The sequence below is a fragment of the Varanus komodoensis genome, unplaced genomic scaffold, assembly GCF_004798865.1.
Source record: "Varanus komodoensis strain SLA01 unplaced genomic scaffold, ASM479886v1 scaffold8, whole genome shotgun sequence".
Classification (NCBI taxonomy): Eukaryota; Metazoa; Chordata; class Lepidosauria; order Squamata; family Varanidae; genus Varanus; species Varanus komodoensis.
Genome location: NW_025336481.1, coordinates 37,553,466 through 37,576,435, shown reverse-complemented (window position 1 = coordinate 37,576,435; position 22,970 = coordinate 37,553,466). Strand labels below are relative to the sequence as shown.

At 41.1% G+C, this 22,970-nt stretch overlaps 1 protein-coding gene across 1 annotated transcript; it reads right to left on the bottom strand.

Moving 5' to 3' along the window:
* Positions 1-13,635: 13,635 nt before the first annotated feature.
* EEF1E1 (eukaryotic translation elongation factor 1 epsilon 1) lies at positions 13,636-21,488 on the bottom strand. The gene is made up of 4 exons (XM_044455669.1): positions 21,348-21,488; positions 19,412-19,612; positions 15,083-15,178; positions 13,636-14,374 (listed from the first exon to the last, which is right to left on the bottom strand). Exons 1-4 carry the CDS (start codon positions 21,453-21,455, stop codon positions 14,237-14,239), a joined length of 543 nt encoding a protein of 180 aa, XP_044311604.1. The 5' UTR covers positions 21,456-21,488; the 3' UTR covers positions 13,636-14,236.
* Positions 21,489-22,970: the final 1,482 nt, after the last annotated feature.

Genomic DNA, 22,970 nt, shown 5'->3' with positions numbered 1-22,970 from the left:
TGGTTAAATCGTGCAATCACTGACACATAGGAGAAAACCTTTCTTTTCTAGAAAACAGTACCGGTGCATCCTTGAAATGTAGCTGGCACTAACAAGGCACCAGACTAGAGAAAGCTAGTTGACACTTGATAATTAACAGCAGGTCAAACAAAGGGCAATTCAAACCAGCCCACCCCATCTTCCTCCTCTTCTATGCAATAGTACCCATTCTTTCCCCTTCTTTGGAGCATCTTCTTTCGTATGCAAGTGGGGAAGATCATGCCATTGTGACTTTTCACTTCTGTAACCTATTGGGCAGTCTTAACTGTGTTCCGTGTAACCCTTTAATGATTGATATATAAAAGAACCAACTGAGGACTGTCCAGGTGCGCCATATGGAATGATTGGTGGGTAGCTGGTCATTATCGAGAATAAATTCTTTAAAAGACAACATTCCCCTGTTGTGTGATTTGGGCATACACACACCAGGACAAGGACCATTTGGTCAACAGTTTGGATCCAGATTTAGTCATCCCAGAGTGCAGAATAAGGAATAATGAGCTCAAGCTACAGTAAGTCAGTTTCCTGCTAGATACTAGGAAAAGTTTCCTGACTTTGAGAGCAGTACTACAATGGAACCAATTACCTACAGGGGTTCTGGGCTCTCCCACACTATTTATTTGTTTATTATTTCCATTTGTACGTTGCCACAATGGCTCATCACTGAGCTCCCTGAGAGGCTTACAATGATTAAAATAACATAAAATCTAAAATCAATAATCCTAAAAACAATCCAAATCCATCAATAATCAAAACATAACTGATCAAATTAAGACCATTACATAAAAATTTCAATTAAATTATTTTAAATAAATAATATAAACTAAAATAAAACCATAAGTTAGGGAAAAGTAAAATCAAAATTCATTAAAAATCAACGGTTAGAGTAACCACAGAAGGGAAATATCTTGGCCTGTTAGCTGCGATGGAGCCAGGTGCACCTCTCTGAAAAGCCTATTACAGAGGCAGGGTGCAAACTACCAAAGAAGACACTTCTTTTAGCCGCCACCACCTCCTCACTTCCCCGGGTGATGGCTCTTTAAGGACCTCCTCACTTGATCTTTGTGGGCGTGCAGGAACATATGGAAGAAGGTGATCCTTCAGGTACCTAGGGCCCAAGCTGTTTAGTGCTTTATATGTCAGCACAAGCACTTAAATTGGGCCCAGACTTCCACTGGTATACAGTGTAGATGGTATATAAAACTGGTGTAATATGGGCTTGCAGTTGCATGGCCCTATTTTGAACCAGTTGGAGTGTTCAGACTGTCTTCAAAGACAGCCCCGTGTAGATAGAGCACATTGTAATAATCCAGCTGGGATGGTTCCAGGGCATGTGCAACTGGCTAAGCTCTGTCAAGATATGGCCGGAGTGGATAAATTAATTGTGGCTGAAAGAAGGTGCTCCTGGCCATCAAGTCCACTTGGACCGTAAGTGAGAGTTTTGGATCCAGGCGCACCCTCAAGCTGTAGACTCTGCCCTTAAGGGGGAGCATGGCCAGGTACCAGTTCAGGACTTCAGTTCAGGTGACCTGGATTTGATGTAAAATGGAGGTAAAGCTGAGTGTCATCAGCAGATTGCTGAGATCTCAGCCCAAACCTCCAGATGACCTCTCCCAGCAGTTTCATGTAGATGCTGAAGAGCTTAGGGGACGGTATAGAGCCCTGCGGAGCCCCATGGCAGAATTGCCATGGTGCAGAGCAAATGTCCCCCAGCACCACTGTCTGGACCCAGTCAGCCACATAGGAGCAGAACCACCACAAAGCAGTGCCCCCAACCCTGGATCTAGGTTCAGCTTTTTTAGGAGTTGTCTTATCACAGCCTCCTTTGAGAATGGTGGGACCACTCCCTCTCTTAATGAGGCATTGACAGCCTCCTGGACCCAGCCATGAACCCCATCCATAGCATTTCTGATTAACCATGAGAAGCAAAGATCAAGCAGACAAATGTCCACATCATTGGGCTACAATAACTGAAACTTACTCAACAAAACAGTATCAAAAGACTGCACACTGGAGACATCCCTTAAAGGATCTAGCTCAACTGCAGAGTCTAAATCAGGGGTCTCAAACTCGTGGGCCAATTGCTGGGACAGGGAGGGGCCCTGCGGCCTTCAAAGCCCCGGTGGCGCCCGGGCCGGCCTCCGGATGAGCAGCCCACCACCACCGCGGTGGTGGAATACTTGATGCGGCTCAGCCTCACCCAGACTCTACTTCCAGTGGCCCCCAGGTAAGTTGAGTTTGAGACCTCTGGTCCAAATCAAGATGGATCTGAGTGATTTTTGTTTGTTTATTTTTGGTCTCTATTTGGTAGTCACTGAAACAGTGCATTTGGGAGCCTGACCATATTTCTGTCACTTTTTGCTTTTACTTCTTACCTGGGCTTTGCAATTGTGAGTGTTTCTTCCATGGTCCATCTAGGCTTGTGGTTTTCTTTTTCCTTCAGGAATTGTCTTTCTGCATCCCTGGTTCCATTCCACAGCTCTTCTGGTTCATGGTTAGTTGAGTTCAGTAATGCAAATCTATTGTTTATGTAGACTTCAAAATCCTCAGGAATGTTATTTAAATTGTATTTTGGCACTAAGCTTCTGATCTTTGACTTTTGATATTTTAGTTCACGTTCACTGCAACAATCACTTCCTGGTCTTGTTTTGACAACAAGAATGCAGCTTCTCCATTTTCCACTCCCAATTACATTCTATTTGATTTTTTTATTGGCCATCTGGTGATGTGCTGTCATCTGTCTGGCAACCTGAATTATGTATTTTCAATAAACAGATGGTTGGCTTCACAGGCTTCTGTGAGTCATTCTCCTGCTCTATTTGTGACCCCCAGACCAAATTCTCCCACAGCTTTGGATTCTATTTTGTTTCCTACTTTTGTTCCAGTCACTTGTGATGGTCAGCCTGTCTTGTTTTGGTATATTATCCAGTTCATCTTGGACATTTGCATAAAAGTTTTTGATTTCATCTTCAACATGATTGGAGTATAGACATGAATGCAGGTTATTGACTTGCAAAGAATTCAGAATGATACTATTTGGGTGAACTTTGCTTTACTGCCTGTGCCATAACTTGCCTCAGTATTAAAGCCACTCTCTTTCTTCTGAGTTTTCATTTCCAGAGTAAAATACCTTGTGTCTGTCTGAGTGAAAGTGTCCCATTCCAGTCCACTTTAGTTTGCTCACATGAACTACTGTAACATTTCACTGTTTCATTTCTGGCTGTATAACAAACTATTGCATGCCATTAAACTGATGGAAGCTGAATTCTGACAAGTAGTGATTATGATTTTTGGCAAACAAACAAACAAATTAAAAAGGCATGCCACACTAGTCAATTTGGCATGGCAATACGAAACCAAAGTGGCCAGTATTAGGCATAGTGACTAGGCTTATGAATGCTGTGTCATATGTATATCACCAACCCATGACTGTCTTATCTTAGAGAAAAAAATTCAAGTGGTAGGTTGTGCTAAATAAGGAAACACTGGAAACAAGCCTATTGCATGTTTTTGGGTATACCCAAAATGTACTTAATGGTAATGCTCTATCATAGCTGAAATCAGTGGATATATCCATACCTTTTGAGCATCTCCCCCCAGCTGCCCCAAGGTTATTACAGAGTTTAGATATTTTTCCTCCTCTGCTTCAAATGCAGGGGGATATTTTTGCAGCACTAGATGTACTGAGAAATGCCCCTTGCTTAATTTTGTAAGCCACCCAGAGAACTTTTGTGGCAGCCTGTAAAGTGCATGTATAAGAAATGCTATATTTGTATTGGCTTTGAGGTGAGAAGAATACATTTTGCACTTTCATTGCTATAGAAATAGTTTCCCTAGAGACACAGGTGTGTGTGGGGGTGGGAGATGCAAATACAGCTGTTAGCTGCATTTTTAAGGGGCCAGGTCAAGGTAAGGGGATAATATTTTGACAGCAGCAAAAAATGGGTATGTATTGTGGTAAGGGAGAGCAGGAGGCAGATGGTATTTGCTACTTGCCCACAAGGAGTGGCAAGTTACATGCCTATTGGTCAGTGATCCATTTCCTGCATAGTGATAATTTCTCTGCAGGTAAACATGGATGTGCTATGGTAGTGGAATGATTATTTTGCAGATCAGGAAACTATGCCTCTCCAGTGTGGAACATACATGCTACATTTTATGCATGATAGTATAAATGTCTCTTGCTATGCAGAAATTGGTTCTAGACAGGAAAAACAACTCTTATGAATTAGAGGTTTGAATTGAATGAAGGCCTGTTCTGTAACAGATTTGTATTTGGTGCTTGTGTGCAAGCTTAGGATTTCTTTTTTCTTTGTTGTATGCTTACATAATTTTGCCGCAATTTAATTGTGGAAGCATTTTTGAAACAAATGAAAGAGATAGATGGTAGTGGTTATAAAAAGGCAGTCTCTGTTTATCCTCTACCTGTCATTTTGTACAACAGAGTTATCAAGTCATAAAACTATAGGAATATTTATGGCTCTGAGCTTGAAAATCAACATATGTAGTCATCATAGAGAGTTTTGGGGAAGATTTACTAAACAAATTGTGTCACTTTCGCCTTACCATAGAACCCGCTTTCTCTTTCAGGGATCAGCTTGCCATTTACCATTAGTGTTCCTGGGATTCTGGATTGTGAAATTTCCAGATTAACATGCCGAGTCCTGTCATTTCCCCCACAGGCTGTCTGGCAATGATAATCCACTAAAGGATTGTTTCATCCAAGTGGCGCTGTTTGAGTCAAATGCTGGCAACAGGCAGGGAAACCCAAACCTGTTGAGGCAGACTTCTTACAGGATATGAAAAATCAGAATGACATACTTTAAGAGAGGGGGTTGTGGGGAGGGGGGATCGAAAGGGAGATACAGTTTGCGTGAGCAGAATAAGACCATGGGCAGCATCTGTGATGGAGGGCTGCGATTGCAGTCACAATTGTTGGAAGTTTGTGGACTGTGATGCTGATCCTGGTCAAAGTGGGCCTCGGGCTCCACTGTTTGGAGTGGTTGCCTTGTCAGATTAGTCATACAGTTATCATATTTGATGCTCAACCTGGACAGACAGGCCTGCCAGGCAGGAACTGCTCAGGCAGATGATGTCAGGGGAGGACAAAAATTATCCACCGCAAGACTAAGAAGACAGATGACACCCAGCAGGAACAGCAAGCCAAATCTGCGGAATCCACAATACAGCTGGCTAGCCGTAGGCTACCTGCCTCTTTGAAGTGGAATAGACATCACTGACGAGCTGTCACATTAGATCATGAGGCTGGGAAAAGCTGAAAGAGATTTAGTTCTTCCAATAAAAGGGAAACTTTAATGGCTCCAAATCTTCCTAAAGGGGGCCAAGGTAACATAGGAAGGGGAAAGGGGGGAATCCTTAAGATGTAATGACAATAAAAAATTACCAGCCTCCCTCCTTTCTCTGAAGTGAAGGATGAGCCACGCTGTGTTCGGCAGCCGCTGAAATTATTGCAGTCACTACCAATACAAGAAATAAAAGGTACGCCTGCAGGAATGCTAGGTAAAGCAGTAACGTGTAATCACTACTACCAAGTCAAGCTCACTCTCCAATGTTTAACATCCTTCTGCGTAACTCTAAAGCTGCAGGGCGATCACATTTTAAATCCACCACACAAGAGATGCAGTGCTGGGATACAAAAACTCTGCATTGGTATATGTGTGTGTATCCAGAAAGCACAGGGACAGAACCGTGCTGCTTTCCTGTAAATGTTTTGTGATAAAATTCAACAAAGTTTTGTTTTTTAAGCAAGGGAAGAACAGAGTTTCATTTCACCAAATCATACACTAAGGTGAGTTACCTAATGGGTGGAAATGCATTTGAAGTGTAGGTAGCATGTGAAATCTAGGGCTCTAATAATGGAGGGGAGTGGAGTTAACTAATTAGTGACGCTAAGAGGAAACATTACACTTCAAAGGCAGAAATTAAAAAGGAACTCATCCATGAAAATACCACATTTCTACAAGTTTTGGATCAATGGTCCATAAAATAGCTGAGACATTAAACAGACACCAATGGAAAGAACTGTAAACACATGCAACTGTAGACATGGCCGGAAAGAAAAGAATGATGCATTTGAAACTGTCGTTTTCTAGAAACATAGAGATGGTAGATGTTTTACCTGTACAGTGTGTGGAATCTATACTGGCCAAAAACTTTCTCTGGCATTTTTTATTTTCTGGCAGATATCAATTTTTGTATAAGGTGTTCTCTCTCTCTCTCTCTCTCTCTCTCTCTCTCTCTCTCTCTCTCTCCCCCCCCCCCTTTCTTTCTTTTAGCTATCTGTATTGACTGAATCAATAAATGGTACCATCATAATACTGGTAATAACATAGAAAATGCTTTTTAAATTTCACATATCTCCACAGTGATGTCATAGGTACCTGCAGTATACTCATTCACATAGGAAGATTCTCTCTTAATCAAAGTCTTGCCTTGGTTCCATTATGTATCTATACAATTTACCACATTCATAACCATACAGTTATGATACAGTACAGCATTCAGTGACTAGAAAGCAGATCAACTGATAACAGATAACATAAATAAAATGAACCAATTCAAGCTTTGGATACCTGATAAGAAACCAATTAAAGAAGAACTAGATGGAATACATCTATCATCAGGTCCCTTAAAGATGGCAAAAACAAGGATTCATTTCTTCATGCTAGATTAATGCTCTTCATTCTGTCAAACTATGGAGGGTGAATGAAAGCTGTGTTGTGAAATTACAGCAGCAAAGCAGAGCATTTGGTGCTATTTGCAATAAGCTGATGAATGTAAATTGCTCTAAACAAGCAAGCAGTGGTTTCTTACAGCAGCCTCTCAAACCTGGTGCCCTTGTTGTTTCAGACTTCATCTCCTATCAGCCAGCTAACATAGGCAATGATCAGGAATGCTGAGAATTGTAGTCCAAAACTTCGAAAGGGCACTAGGTTTGCAGAAGGCTGTCTTACACCTGCTATTCATTGATGCAACTTACGGAAATGGAACATATGCACTAACATTTCTCCAAAAGGATGCAGTTGCTCTTCAATGGCTAGCGTGGAAGGGTATAAAATAGCTATGTGGCACTATAGGAATGGTGGAGATAGTAACCAAGATGAAGCAAGGATAACATAGTAGATCCCTTGTTGTTTGTCACAGTACATATTGCTCCCTAATTTTAACAGAAGAGACACATCATGGTCCACTGACCCACTGGAAGAGGAATGTCGTGAAACCACAGTTCAGAAAACCTTGACTAAGTATCATATTTCCCCCAAAATAAGACCTAACCGGAAAATAAGTCCTAGCATGATTTTTCAAGATGCTCATAATATAAGCCCTACCCCAAAAATAAGCTCCAGTTAAGATCGTCAGCCAGACAGACGCATTTAGTACATCTGTTGCAACACATGACAGACATAATTAACTATATAATATTAATATATAATTAAATATAAATAAATAATATTGACATTAATACATAAAGTAAATGATAATATAAATTATAAATAAGTATTTGTAAATACCCAAGCAGGTGCCTTTGGACAAGAGGTAAACACCTATGTAAACAGATGAACATGAGACTTATTGCCGAATGACCAATCAGAGTACAGACACAACACACAAATAATGTGTGCACTTGATAATGAACGGGCGTGTTTCATAATTCAATACGTCGTGTTGTAATGGACATACTTAATGTACTCATGTGTTGCCATTCCTGTCTCATAAGTCTTCAATTAACGCTTGATTTATTGGTAGATTTAAAGGGAATAATAGTTTGACCCCCCCCAGACAAGATGGGTGCAAAAAGAAAGAGCTATTCCATTGTGTACAAGGCAGGAATTGTGGAGGATTCTTGGGGCAAGAATCTTATGGCTTTCATAAGAAAAAATAAGACATCACCTGGAAATAAGCCCTACTGTGTCTTTTGGAGCAAAAATTAATATAAGACCCGGTCTTATTTTCAGGGGAACACAGTAGGAGAGAATGAATGCTTGGCAGAGCAGCTGTAATTAATCAATCTGAGACAAATATGTAATTCTGTTCTCGTTGGTAGTTGTGATGTTGAATGGATACTAAGGGTGGCCCTTTGGAATGCATACTTTCTTTACTGTATGACCTCATATCTGTCACTTCTCTTGTGTTTGTAGAATGGTCTCTCAGATATAGCAAGTCACCATCATTTAGGCAATCTATTGGTCACATTTGCTATGTCAAACAGTAAAACTCAAATATGGCTATAAATATTCATAACTGTTAGAAATGAGCATAAGGCCAAGAGCACAAGTTTTAACTGATGGCTGTATCTCTGTGCAACATCATCTTGCCCTACCGTGATCAAACGTCTTGGCTCAATCATCAAGAAAGCTGAAGTGCATCAGGAATGACAACTGGCTGATTATTTACACAGAGACATTTACTCTGTGTGTGAACACTTCTGTTGTGCAATGTTATCACACCATATGCCACAGACTTCACATCCCAGCAGCATGCACACGATATTGTGTCAGGCTCTTGAATATATTTAGATGCAGCATTTATGCAAACTACGTCATGTGCACCATTGTTCACAAAACGCTATGAAAATAAAGCATTCCTCAAGGCCATACATTTCTGAAGAAACAAAACATTGACATGTCTGTATTAGATGGGCTTTGCAGGAAGAATGGTGAAGGGGTTCGGAGTCAACAGGTAGCATAGTGAATTTTTCCGGTATCCAAAAGCCAGGATAGCTTCTTGAAGCCATGGCAAGACCTTGTAGCTTTCAGCTTGTTAGGAAGAGCACACAGGTAAATGGCATTGCGGCTGCCTTCCCTGGTCACTTGGTGGGTAAGGGTTACTTTGGGCTGTAAGAATGAAACTCTTTAGTTCACTGAAGCAACTTCACACCCTTCTGCCAGGCCTCATCTCCTGGGAAAGTAAGTTGCAGCCTGTGTATACTGAAGGGAGAGAGGGAAAGAAGCCCCTTTATAATATCCACAGCTGGAGGTGTTAGAAACATAGAAACAGAGCAAGTCAGAAAGGGTCTCCCGGGCCATCTAGTCTGACCCCCAGCTCTGCCGGCTCTGCTCACGACATGTGCATATCTAGCCTATCCTTGAACACCCTCACTGATGGGGCCTCAAGCACCTCCGTTGGAGCACATCCTGCCCTCCTCTGCAGAGGAGGTCTCTACCCACTTCCGTGTGACACCCCTCAAATATCTATATGACGCCAACAGATCCCCTCGGAGTCTCCTCTTCTCCAGGCTGAAAAGACCCAGTTCCCTCAGTCTCACCTCATACGGCTTTCCCTGCAATCCGGCCACCATTCAAGTGGCCCTACACTGCACTAACTCTAACCTGGCTATATCCTTCCTGTAACGAAGGACCCAGAACTGTTGCGAGCACACCAGAGTCGTATAGAGTGGTAGTAATACCTCTCTTGATCTAGAAGCCATGCTTCTGGCTATGCAACCAAGGGTGATGTTCGCCCTCTTGACCACCGCATCACACTGCTGACTCATGTTTAGCCTGCAGTCAACCAGTACCCTGAGATCCCTTTCACAAGTGCTGCTCTCCAGCCACTTGTCCCCTAACCTGTATTTATGACACCCATTCCTATGCCCCAATTGCAAGACCTTGCACTTATCCACATTGAACACCATCCTGTTGTCTCCTGTCCACTTCCATAGTCTGTCCAGATCCAAAAGGAGTACCTGCTCCTCAGTTGTGGCCACTGCCCCCATTTTTGTATCATCTACAAATTTGATCAGCAGACTGTTCACCCCTACTTCCATGTTGTTAATGAAAAGCTTGAACAGGATCAGCCCCAGGACAGAGCCCTGGGGGACCCCACTTGTCATTGGCGGCCATCTTGATGATTCCCCACTAATGGCTACCCTCTGCTTTTGGTCAGTCAACCATGCCCAAATCCATTGGACAGTGCATTGGTCTATCTCAAAACTCTTCAATTTCTCAACTAGGATATCATGGGGCACTTTGTCAAAGGCCTTGCTGAAATCCAGGTAAACCACATCCACTGAGTCCTCTCCATCTAGCCACCTTGAAACCTTGTCATAGAATTCCACAAGGTTTGTCTGGCAGGACCTGTTTTTGTGGAAGCTGTGTTGTGTAGCGGCCAGACTCCCTTCCCTATCTAGCATCACTAGATCTTTCGCTATTATGAGCCTTTCCATTGTTTTTCCTACAACGAACGTAAGGCTAACTGGTCTGTAATTCCCCATGTCTCTTCTACTACCCTTTCTGAAAATTGGAACCACTGACGCCACCCTTCAGTCCTCTAGAACTTCACCCATTCTCCATGAGGCCTCAAAAATGCAGGCCAGTGGGCATGAGAGAACCCCTGCCAACTCTCTAAGTACTCTAGGGTGTAACCTGTCAGGGTCTGGCGCCTTTGTAACATCCAGTGCCCTGAGGAGCTCCTTGACTTCTGGGGGGGGGGTGACTCTAATCTGCGCCCCTAAATCCCTGGCCTCATCTAATCTCCCATGTGAATCTCCCCCATCCTGCTTTGTGGAGAACACAGAGGCAAAATAGTCATTCAGCATCTGTGCCTGTTCCCTCATATCAGTCACTGGATCCCCTTCCTCCTTATTTAGCAGTCCCACTACTTGTCTCCCCTTCCTCTTCCTATTTACATGCTGAAAGAAGCCCTTTTTGTTGCTCTTGATATTCTTTGCAAGTCTCAACTCGTAATCAGCCTTAGTTTTGCGAAGAATCCTTCTGCAACGGGCCTCCTTCTCCTTTTGTCTATTTGCTCCAGTGCCCATTTCCTATGGAGGTTCCTCTTGCGTCTAATCCCTCTTACCACCTCCTTTCGCATCCATTGTGGCACTCTCTTTCGCCTCCCTGCCTTACTAGCTAGAGGTATCATCAAGGCTTGCGCCCCCAAAACCTCCCCTTTGAGTGCCACCCACCCCTTCTCAACTCACTTCCCTTCCAGTAACCTGTCCCAGGAGACTTTCCCCAGTCTGGCCATGAGTTGGCCAAAGGTGACCCTCTTGAAGTCCCAGCCTCTAGTGTTCAACTTGCTGCACGTCTCCATTCCCCTGATCTCAAAGCAAAGGATGGAGTGATCACTCACATCTAGAGCTCCCTTAATCTGTACTTCATCTATCAGCTCCCCACTGTTGGTCAAAACCAAGTCCAGGATGTTCCCCCTCCTTGTTGCCTCTCAGACCCTCTGTGTGAAAAACCCTCCCTCTGTAGTGTCTAGGAAGTGACAGGACTTGACTGTCACAGCTGAGTGAGTCTCCCAACTAATATCCGGGAGATTGAAATCTCCCATAATTACTGTGACTCTCCCCCGAGATATCCTTAGAATCTGGTCTGTCAGGACATCATCCAGGGTCTCAAGTTGACCTGGAGGGCAATAACATACCCCCACTGTCAGGTCTCTTTCACTGGCAAAACCCCTAAGTTTCACCCAGACTGCCTCTACCAAATCCCCATCTGTGCTGCATTCTATCACACTGCATCCTATCCCTTCCCTGACGTATAAAGGCATGCCCCCACCCCTCTTTCCCTTCCTGTCCTTTCTAAGAAGGTGATACCCCTCTATGTTCACATTCCAGTCTTGCCTTTCATCCCACCAAGTTTCTGTGATTCCCACCAGGTCATACCCTCCTATTCCCAGGAGAGCGTCAAGCTCTTCCTACTTATTACCCATGCTCCTAGCACTGATGTACATGCACTTCAGCTCCTTCTCACAGCTTCCTTGCTTTGGGATCTCCAGCCTCCTCCTTCCTCCCATCTTCCCTGTTCCCATGTTATGTTTTGCTTGCAGTTTGGGGAGAATTGACATGTTGCTCACCCTCAAAGGATGCCCTGCCCTGCTCAGGCAACCAGTACAGCCACAGATATAGGGAGCACAAGCTTTTCTTTTCCTAGTCTGTATTCATATTTCATTAATGTAATCAGTAATGTGGATATCATCATTGGAATAGGTGGTTTCGTTTGTTCCTCAGTATCCTTACATCTAAAGTGAGCTTGGGGGCTACAAATTCTAGCCTGTTGGCATTGGCTAACTATATGCTCCAAGTCTGATTCAAAGTGTTGGTTCTGACCTATGAAGCCCTGTATGACCTGGGACAACAGTATTTGATGGACCCCCTCTTCTAGCTACAATCTACCTTTCTGCTTTTATAAAGATTTGGGACTTCTAAGACCACCCCACTAAGGCCTGCCTGGCACAAATGCTCTTATCTTTCTGGCATCTGGTTAAGACTGTCTTCTGTTAACATATCTACATAGTAGAGCTTTAATCAATGCAGTATTTAATCAGCTCTACATAGTGTATCAGGGTATTGTGTCGGCTGCCTAATAGTTGTAGTGATTTAAATTGTTATCTACTGTTGCTGTTTAAATTCAGTTTTAAATTTTGCATCTATATTTTGTAATGTTTATGTTTTGTTATTTGTATATTAATATATATATTATTTGCTGCTGTAAACTTCCCAGAGAACTTCAGGTATTGGGCAGGACGGAAATGAAATAAACAAACCCTGGTAATTGGCTGTGTGACTCAGGCTGATGAGATTTGCAGTCCAAAGTATCTGGAGGCTGTCATATTGCTAGAATTACATCTTAAACTGCCTTGCAGAAAAATACCGAGATCCACAACAATAGAGTATTTGCACTTTAGTACATTATATTAGCTTTATCAAGTAGAAGGTACAGCTGGGTGCGGATGCAAATTTTTGAAAATAGTGTCTTCGTGATGACTTTTTTAGAATTCCCAGAATGAATTTTCTGAAGAGGAAGAGATTGCTTTTCTAATTTGAGTAGAAAATCCTTATTTTACAAGTGAACTTCATGAGCAAATTTTGGAGTCATTTTAAAGTAACCCATCCTCAAGCAGTTCAGAATGACTTGCAAGGTGTTATAATTATTATTGTACTGCCTATTCTTAATACTGGGTACCTTCCCATCTAGGAACTTATGAGGTTACCTGTAACAGTGATAGGCAGACTTCAGGCTTGTGGAATCTACTGTTTTGCTTTGTTTTTTCACTAGAAGCCCAAGATTCAGTGATTAGAGCCTGGTCCAAAAGACAAACACCAATAAGTAAATAATTTATTTTGATTAGCAAAATTAGGGAATTCATTGTTCTTTCACATAGAATCTATTCTGAGTTGTCTCTCACGCTTTCTTCATTTCAGCAGTTTCATTTAAATGCTATTATTGTTAAATAATTGGGAATCTGGAGTTTAGAGTCACCTACCACAGATCACCCAGAAATTACCAAGTAGATCTAGAGCTATTTTCTGCCTATCTCTGACCTACAGAGATGTATGTATATTAAATACCTGTTAATTTTTGTCTAAACATTAGTTTCTAAGTACAATGAATAAACCCTTATGTAGGCACCCTTTACTAAAGGGTGTGCAATGTGCTTGAATTGTAAAGGATAATCCTCCTACATTGACTAATGGACATAAATTGTTGCCAGCACATGATAGCAGGTGCAAGAAAAGGACCTGATATGGAAAAAGAGGCTGATATTGAAGCCTTGGACACACAGGGGAAAAGGAAGGTATTTCTGTAGAAATGAAGTAACAGTGTAGTAAAAAGAAAGTGCTTTAAGTCACTGGGAAAATGGAACATTTAATTTGTTTTGAAGTAAAAGTTATCATTCCATTTACACACACTATCCTGCTATTTTAATTTTGTGTATCAATTTGTATTCCCTCCCCGAAGAAATAAATAAACTTACGCTTTTAAAATAATTTATCACATAAATATGATTTGCATCCAATACATTTGGCTTTTCTTTCAAAACTCTTGGCACAATAGAATTTTATAGTAGCTTTTACAAAACTAGCATAAACATTCATTGGAGAAAAATACAAGGGATTACTATGCATGATACAATTGAGATAAATAGCACAGCTGACATATTGCAGTAGAGCTGCATGTTTCTGCACAATAAAGGCTACGCTCCTCTATGTCTGTATGATTAAAATAAATGTTCTACTTAAAGCAGCTTGATTCACATTTCACTTGTTGAAATTTGCCAAACAATTGTTTTAATGAAGTCCATATTTCTAAACAGCTACTCAATGCAACGTTATTACTTGAGGCACCAACTGTTCAGCTTCACATATGGAAATGACAGAAATGAATGTTTGCACATCAGCGATTCCCAAAGATGTTTCTCATTTTTCAGGAAATTCCTAATACAGCGTTTAATGTGTATTATAGAGTCTGTTCTTGATGAAGACTATGCTGGACAGATGTTGCCGGATACCTGGATAATGCTGAATATGATTAAACCAACGAGACACATTAAGGTATTTCTCCTTCTCCTGCACTGTAAGGTCAGCCTAAACAATGGAAGAAAAGTCCACAGTCATATTATCAACAACAGCAAGATATAAAACATTTCTTTAACTTGTCAAATCAGGTTTCAAAATCTGGTCTGTAAGTACTGTTGATTACATTAATTTCATTCTAAATATGGAAGATACTGCATTGCCTTACTACCACGATCAGCTCCTCTTCCCTATGTAACAGCCATAAAACTATGACCACTTGTGCTATTTTGCCTTTTATTTCTTAGTGAACATTCTGCTATTACAAACCTGACCTACTTTAAGATTTCTCCCTCATGTTTAACTTCATCCATTATATTAAAACATTATGGTACTTCTATGCTTATTATTTCATTATACTGTATGAACTAATGTAACTGCTACTGAAGACGAAAACAGCGGCACTTGTACTGGCTATAAAGGTAAACTGCCAGCTAGATGGCAACGAATCTCCTGCTTCATACTACTTATTTTTAGATTGTACTTCTTTGTATTTCATTAGATTTAGAAAAATATAAGTTGAAAGAAAAAGCATGAAAACAGATTTCCATTTCAGAAAGATGAGAATGGAATCACATTTTTTCTTATGCTAGACTAAAAATAAGAAACCCTTGCACAGCTATGATCTCTCTCTTTTCCAGTTACCTTTGCTAGAATGGAAAATGTCTCTTGAGGGGGAAAGGTATCTATCATTAAAGGCTGTAATAAACTTTGACTCACTATGATGTGGTGCAGTCCATAGTACAATAAAATATCTGCTAAAGTAAAATTGTTTCCTGTAATGTAGACTTTATCTTCAAGGTATGAATTAAGGTCCTAGAAAAAAAGATGAGAGATTAATGCAACTTGGGCTACAGAAAGATTTACATTTTAAGAGCATGATCTTCCATATACAATCAATGCATACACACATATATGTAGGGAAGCAACAAGCTATGCCAATTCAGTGACAAAACAGGAAAGGGATCTTGAGATTCATGGCAGATAGTGACAATGCTGACTCAGACTGTTTCTGCAGTGAAGGCAGCAAATACAACACCCACTATGATAAGCAGGAATGAACAAATTCTTGCCATGCAGCGATCTGCTATTTTTGGGTTGGCTTTGCTAGCCAAGTGAACATTTACAGTCACAGCTTCCTGGCTGCTATCATTTGGTTGGAAGCAATTACTTCTCCCAACAGGAAGAGAACCCCCCCGTAATCAGTCTGCAAGAAAAGCAGGTGGGGAACATTCTAGCTTCAGCTGCTGTTTAGCTGAGAGGCTCTAAGCATCAGTACAGAGCAGCAGGTGAAAGCACCTCTACCTCCCTGCTTTTCTCTCCTGTAAGAAAGCATGATGGGGAGAGTACGACCTTCAGATGATAATGGGTGGCAGCTGTCAGAGCCTCTGTCCAATCCCGGAAACTAGGAAGGGGCAAAATCACTACATCTTGCTGGGACAATTTATGGCCATTTTTGCAGCTTCGGCATTGGGAGCAAGGCTTGTTGAAGGCATATTATTAAATATAATATTAACAGTTTGTTATATATTATTATTGAATCTAATAAAATATTATCACTAAGACTTTCTTTGCCATTTTTCTACAGGAGTGAATCAACTTTCTCATGCAAGCCACTGAAACCCTCTACCTTCACATTTAAACCAACTCTTTTAAAAAAGTTTTCCTACAGCAGCATCAGCCTTGTACACAGACTAGAATGGGAAACTTTTAGGATCTGGCTTCTGTTTCATGATGAGGCTTCCACACATAGAGCCCAACAGATGAAGTCCTTCCTGCTGCAGGTTGTGCATGTGGATGCCAATGGGAAGGGCTACACTTCACTGTGATTTCCAAGACCTGGGCTATTCTGTAATGCCCCAGCCTAGCCACACAGGTAGGATAATGCTTGAACAGGGCTACTGAGTAAACAAAAAGCATCCATTTCAGCCAGATAACTTAACAAAAAATCTTCCGGCTGAAGCAATTGAAATGAACAACAACAAAACTGCTGTAAAATATATCTCTTTGGCCAAATGCTAAAAATACAATTTCAAATACAAATAAATGATTCCACAGATAGCTATGTAAATGTAGATCAATATATATAGCTAGAGAAGACAAATCAAATGTAACTGAAACATGGTATATGCTTTCAAATCAACAAAAAAGGCCCAGGAGATATACATATACAAATTTACCGTTACTGTTACTTTGAATGGGTACATTCTAAAAATGTGTCTCTGAAATAACATCACATTGCCATGCAGCCAATACTGGTCTGGTAAGTATTTAAGTCCAAGGAGAAATTTGGCAAAGAATTTAGGGATGCCTAAAACTCATGTGCTGATATAATTCCATGGTGCAATGACTTCTGAAATACTGTGTGTGGTGTCCTGTACTGTGTGTCCTGAAAACCATCACAAAAAAGGATATTGTAGAGCTGGAACAGGGGTAGAAAAAGTCCATGTATATGACCAAGGGTGTCAGAACTCCATCGCCATGAAGAACAGCTACTGCTAGTAGATGATGCAGAGCAGAGACCTGTGCCTGAACTGATACTTTAAGCAAGGGAGTCAGAAGATCTAAAGCCAATGCTAGTGTGATTAAACTCTAGATTTCACTGCCAAGTTGAGATATTTTTTAAAATACTAGCTCTTAAAGAATGTCTATAGAAAACTCAGCAGCTTCACAAAAAATACAGCATATCCCTAAGATTGGCCTTTGTATCAGAAGATGACCAACATAATACTAATTTTTAAGAAGAAATGATGAGAAGTCCCACAAAAGTTAGTATTGATCTAAGCAACTATGAGGAAAGTGATGGTCAAGATAAAAATAATAAATACACAGAAGGACAAGCCCTGTTGAATAAGAATTGACATGGCTTCTACAAAGTTAAGTCCTATCTCATTTACTTCTTAGAGTTCTCTGAAAAAGTCAACAAGGATGTCAATAGGAGTGATCTGGTAGGCACCGTTTACTTGGGCTTTTAAAAGACTCTTGAGAAAGTCCCTCAGAGACTCTTGAACAAATTTCTTCATCAATAAGATAAGAAAGGTCCTATTTGGTTTGGCTGCAAGTTAAAGAAGAAGCAGATAGAAGGATGAAATGGTCAGTTCTTGCACCAGAGAGGAGTAAACAATGGGATAACCCAAGGGCCCATGTTTTAAACTTTTGCATGAATGATCTTGAGTTAGGAGTATCAATGAGATGGCCAAATTTGCTGAAGGTATCAAAATATTTTGGGTGGTTAAAACAAAATGGAACAGCAGAGAACTTCAAAAGGACTTCTCCAAGCTAGGAATTGACATTAAAAAAGCAAATGTGTGAAATACACAAATAAATGCAATTCAGTGTTAGCAAGTGTAAACCAAGGTACATGGGAACAACTTGTCATACAAGTTAAAGGATCTAAGCAGGCAGTGACTGGCCAGGAAAGAAATCTTGATGTTCTGGTGAACAACTTCATGAAAAATGGGCAAATGTGTTGCTGCTATGAAAAAGGCAATGTCCAACTTGGCTGCCGTCACACGGGATTCTGTTTGGCCACTGTGGAAACAAAATGCTGAACAGGCATTCAGTCTGATCCAGCACTGCCCTTAGGTCCTTTCCAGATTGTTGAAGCAATGCGAACTGTGCTGTACACGTGCCTACAATGGTTGTAGGCAGAAACTGTGGCCCTCCTGTGCTGCCATGGCGGGGGAGTGGGGGCAGAAGATGTATTGTGCAAGCTGCCTTCTGTTATGAACCACCAGAAGGGTTCATACACTCGTTTGCAACTATTTTAACTTAGAAACTTACAGAAAGATGACCAAGAGGGAACATGGTAAGTTTATAAAATTATGGACTTGGGGCCACCCAACTAAATGGACTGGAAACAGATTCAGAATACACAGTTTCCTTTAATTCCCTACTGTGGGATTTCCAGATGCTTTTGGTCAGCCACTGTGGGAAGCAAGATTCTAAACCTTTAATCTGATTCAGCAGGCTGTTAAAATTGTGTTGCTTTAAAGGTACCAAATTTCATTTCCCAAAAACTGGGATTTATGTCCATAGTTGATTATTTTTTAGTACATGTGACAACTTATTCTAATGGAAAACTAGTTGTCTTATTTGGGTACAGAACTTAAGTTTAGATGCATATGTTATACACACGGAAAAAACTCTTGCTGAAAGGGCTCAAAACGCCCTATATGGAGCTAGGAAGTTTAGATTCAGCGATCAGCATGTATTAGCAGCATGTTAGTGTTCTTGAAAAAGCCACTACTGTGCCTAGGTCACAGGACAACTGTAGTCATGGCATACCCTATTAATAATCCATTCATGTGGCAGAAGAGAGGTGAAACCCACGTACAAGTGTAAGCAACAAGGAACTTCTGTAGTTACTACTGGGTGAATGGTCTTTCAAGAAGAGAATCGTGCAATTGCCTAAGTCAGTACTTAAGCAGCTAACTGGTTAGGAAACAATTAAAAAAGTGGCTACTAAGCATAAGATGTGGGCCAGCTGAAATTCAGTATGTTTAAATCCAATTGCTTTCAGTGAAAGACAAGAATGCTTGAATTTTGGATTGTACCCTCCCATAGAAATACTGACAAGTTTTGTTTTCATTGTTCAGTAGATTCCTGCATAATTCAAAGGCCTGGCAGCACTGTTATTAATAAGTCCAGAACAATATAGAATGTGTCTGGACTGGACAGTCACTTCATTATATGCATACTGACACCCCTGCCACCACACTCTTAAAATGATTTGTTTTTTAAATGAGGCATTTCAGTGAACAGTATAGCTTTTTTACTGCAACGTACTGTCACCTGTTGATAAGATCAGGACAAAAGTGAAGTACCTACTAGTTAAATAGAATAAAGAAGTAGTGAACACACTTTTTAAAATCAAGACTGCTCATTAAGGGCATAAAAATGGTCTTGCTGAATCAGGCCAGAAGTCTATTTATTCCCCATTTACTAGTGATGAGTTATATACTCTGAAAAGCTGATGCCCAAGGTATAGGAAATAGCCTACATCGGCTCATTACACTGCCTTAAATTCAATTTTTAAATTATACTTACCTTCAGAATTACTTTGATATCTTCTTTACTAGACTGCTTATCTATTTGTGTTACTCTGTATTCTAACCACTGCTGAACCTTTGCTTTCTCTTCTGTACTACTCCCAAGCAGCTGTTCCTTCTTTGCTTGTTTGACTAGATGGATGGCTATAGTAGTCAATCCTGTCAGACTGGGGCCATCATTTGCCTGTAGTACAGGAGTCTAGAGAAAGAATTCAAGATGATTCAGTGATTCTAATACAGAACAACATTTCAACTGCTTTAGTAAGACATTCCCATTCCTATCAAGGTCATTTTTCCGCACAAGAGAAAAAAAAAACTTTGTGCAGAAAAAAAAATCCAACCCTTGACACATTTCTTGGAAATCAATCCTATTTAAAAGTTGATTAATCTTACCATCTACCAAACAAGTTTAGAAGATGTTAGCTTTGATCAATGGAAAATGCCACTTTATTATAACTTTATGCATCACTATTGCTATTTCTTCTCCATCATTTCTGAAAAGCACACACAAAAGTAAGCAAGAAATTAATGGGCAGAGAAGAAAGAGCCCAAAGTGCTGAGGATAGCCCAGAGCCTCATACTGCAGTCTGGTTTCATAACAGATCAGGCAAGTTGATCCAATAGGAAGTATTTCAGCTATTGAGCATGAAATACCTAAAACTGTAACAACCGCTATTAGTGGTATAGCTGTATTGCTAGAAGGAACTAGGCAGGTTATATAGATTATGCAGAATTGTACAGTTAAACATTTCTTAAATCAACCTTATATTTAAACAACAGCAAGGAAGGCACAGAGGACTAGGAATTGCATGTGAATGAATGAGCAAGCCAGTGAAAAAGGATGCAGGGCTCTATCCTGCCTCTGTACCCAGTATGACAAGCAAGCAAGCTGCTAGAAAAACCCCTCCTATGTTCCCAGCACAATCATGATGCTCTCAATCCCTCCTTTAGCATACTAGGAATCCCCACCCACCCTGCGAGCAAATTGTGGTCTTATTTACAAGCCTGTCTATCAAGTATCACTTCAGCCTACACATATATGTACAAATTAGAAAGAAACCATTAAAATGCAGTTGTACATGCAAAACTAGCACTTTTGGGGAAAAGGATTTAGCATAGTCTTGTTGCTGACATACATTCAGCACACTTGAAGCTGTTTTTAACTGCACCACTCTGTGTGTGTGTTCATGTCACATGTTTGGAGCACTGTCACACAGTGGTGATGGGGCAGGGAATACCTTCTTGCACATAAGAATTCCCCCACCCCATTACCATTATATGACAGTGTTCTAAGCATACAACGCACACAAAGCGGTATGCTTAAAAAAAATCTTAAGTGAGCTGAATGTATATAAACTGTCATCATTTTCTCACTTACTGAAGGAACTCACCCTGGTAAGGAAGAACCTGCAGAGACAAAATGTCAATGACAGTTTAATAATTAATATAAACTCTATTGATTTGTGATGCCCTTACTTCAATTTTACTCATCCCAAAACGTAAAACTGTAAGAAAATAGCACAATGCCATATCTTAATATTAATAACCAAAATATCATCATTAATACTAGAGATGCTTGCCGTTCAAATGCATTTTAAAGATAGTATCTACAAAGCAAGAAATATGAATGAGAAACAACAGTTATGCCTCCCTGGAAGAAGAGGGCAACAGAGCAGAAGGATGTATGAGGTGAATCGTATCAGGAATCGGTATCAGCACGTGTAAGTTATTTAAATGCAGGGCATCTCTTGGAAATACTAAGAAAAAGAGCTAGCTGTAACCGTACAACCAAACTTGTTAATGACGGGAGCGGTGGATGCCGCTCCAGGTGTCACATCCGAACGCGTGTCCGCCTTGACGGCCTCCTGCGCATTCAAACGACCGGCGTCCCCTTCCCCGCTGCCCGGCCTCACTTATCCCCCCGGGCGCTTCACCTTCCGCTCTCCTTGGCCGCTGTATTTGTTCCCCTTCTTCAAACCCAAGGACTTTTCCAGCAAGCACAACTCCTCCAAGCCAACGCCAGGCCCCACTGCGGCCGCCATCTTTGGCGACAGAGAGAGCAGCACGGTCGCCCTCCCTCGCCTGAGCCAACAATCCCCGCCGTGATTGGAGGAGGACGGCGGCACGTGACCTCGCTTCCTCAGGAGCGCGGGCCCTGCGCGTGGCGGGAGATGCCGCGGGAGGGGCGGTGGCTGCGCTTGTCGGCAGCGGCAGCGGCAGCGGCAGCAGCAGCAGCAGCATCTCTGCGGAGCTTCGTTAGCGGCCCAGTAAGGTTTCACCAACCAGGCACCCTCCAGATGCGTCGGACTACAATTCCCAGTATCCCCTGCAGATTGCAGTCTCAGTCTTCTTCCAGTTGCTTGGCTGGAGTCCTCTTTTGAATGAATGCTTGAGCTACGGCATACACAGCCTTCCACAATTTTGGTTTCTTCATTGTTGATATTAAAGTCCTGTAAATTTTCCATAGTCATGACGCTTTTCTTTCGCTTCCATCAGTTGTTTCAGTTCATTGCGGCTTTCTGCTAGCAGTGTGGTACTACCTGCATATCTTAAATTACGGATTTTAATTCCTCTGAGCTCAATCCAACTTTCCTTAGACATGTTCTGCGTGCACATTGAACAGAAACACATGGTACAGACTTTGAAAGGTGATACCATTCTTCCCTGCAAGTTTGCAATCTATTGATAAAGGCTGGATCTGTTGGGAAGGATGGAAATGTAAATAAAAGGTGAGGAGGCTCCATTGAAATGAACCACAGTGAACAGATAGGGTTTTTGTTTTTGTTTTGGAGAGGCATTTAAATGTAAGAGAATTACCTACCTTGTGGGAAAAATTATGGAGACAAAGAATTACTGTAATCTTGAACTGAACAAGAAAATTAGAAGTGTAAATGAAGGAGAGACGAAACTAGTGAACAGAATGGTATAAAGGAGGTTCTGATGCAATCTCTAGAGAGCAACTTTGGGGGCAATTAAGAGCAATACCAACTGATAAGCTGCTGTTTTGGATCAGACAGTTTAATGATAACAGTCCTGGATGTCAGATAAAATTTCAAACATGATTGTCCCAACTCCCAAAAACACATGAAATGAAGAATGGATGTGTTTTAACATCGCTACTGTTTACTCGTTATATGAATGATCTGAAAATTGCTGAGTCTAGAATGCTGTTTGCCTAAAGTGACAGGTTCAGCTGTCTCACTTCTGCTGTATGCAGATGCTGCAGTGTTATTTTCATGGATCCAGGCTGGACTTAGATGACTTATAAATACATTCTAAGAATGGACAGCTTGACTATCAACTATGAAGACGTGATAGTTCTTTTTGAATGAATGTAAGAAAGATAAGTGAGTTTTTGATAGGTAATCAGTTGAACAAGCAAACCATTTTTAAATACTTAGGAATAATATAACAGTCTTTGTTGTCCTGGTTAGTTTAAATGCAAAAGTACATATCTGGTGCATTAAACTGTATTGTTAAATGAGGTTCAAAACAAAGACAATATATACCTTCAGCTCTGACAATGTATTAAGCCACAGTAACCAACAAGCTTTGGA

What these genes read in the sequence shown, in the direction of transcription:
- EEF1E1 (XM_044455669.1), bottom strand. Translation starts at nt 21,455, where the DNA reads ATGGCGGCCGCAGTGGGGCCTGGCGTTGGCTTGGAGGAGTTGTGCTTG. An exon ending in GCGGCCAAGGAGAGCGGAAG is followed by an intron (nt 19,613 to 21,347) that starts GTGAAGCGCCCG and finishes TTCTTTCTCTAG; the next exon opens with ACTCCTGTACTACAGGCAAA. An exon ending in ATGGACTGCACCACATCATA is followed by an intron (nt 14,375 to 15,082) that starts GTGAGTCAAAGT and finishes TCCATTGTTTAG; the next exon opens with GCTGACCTTACAGTGCAGGA.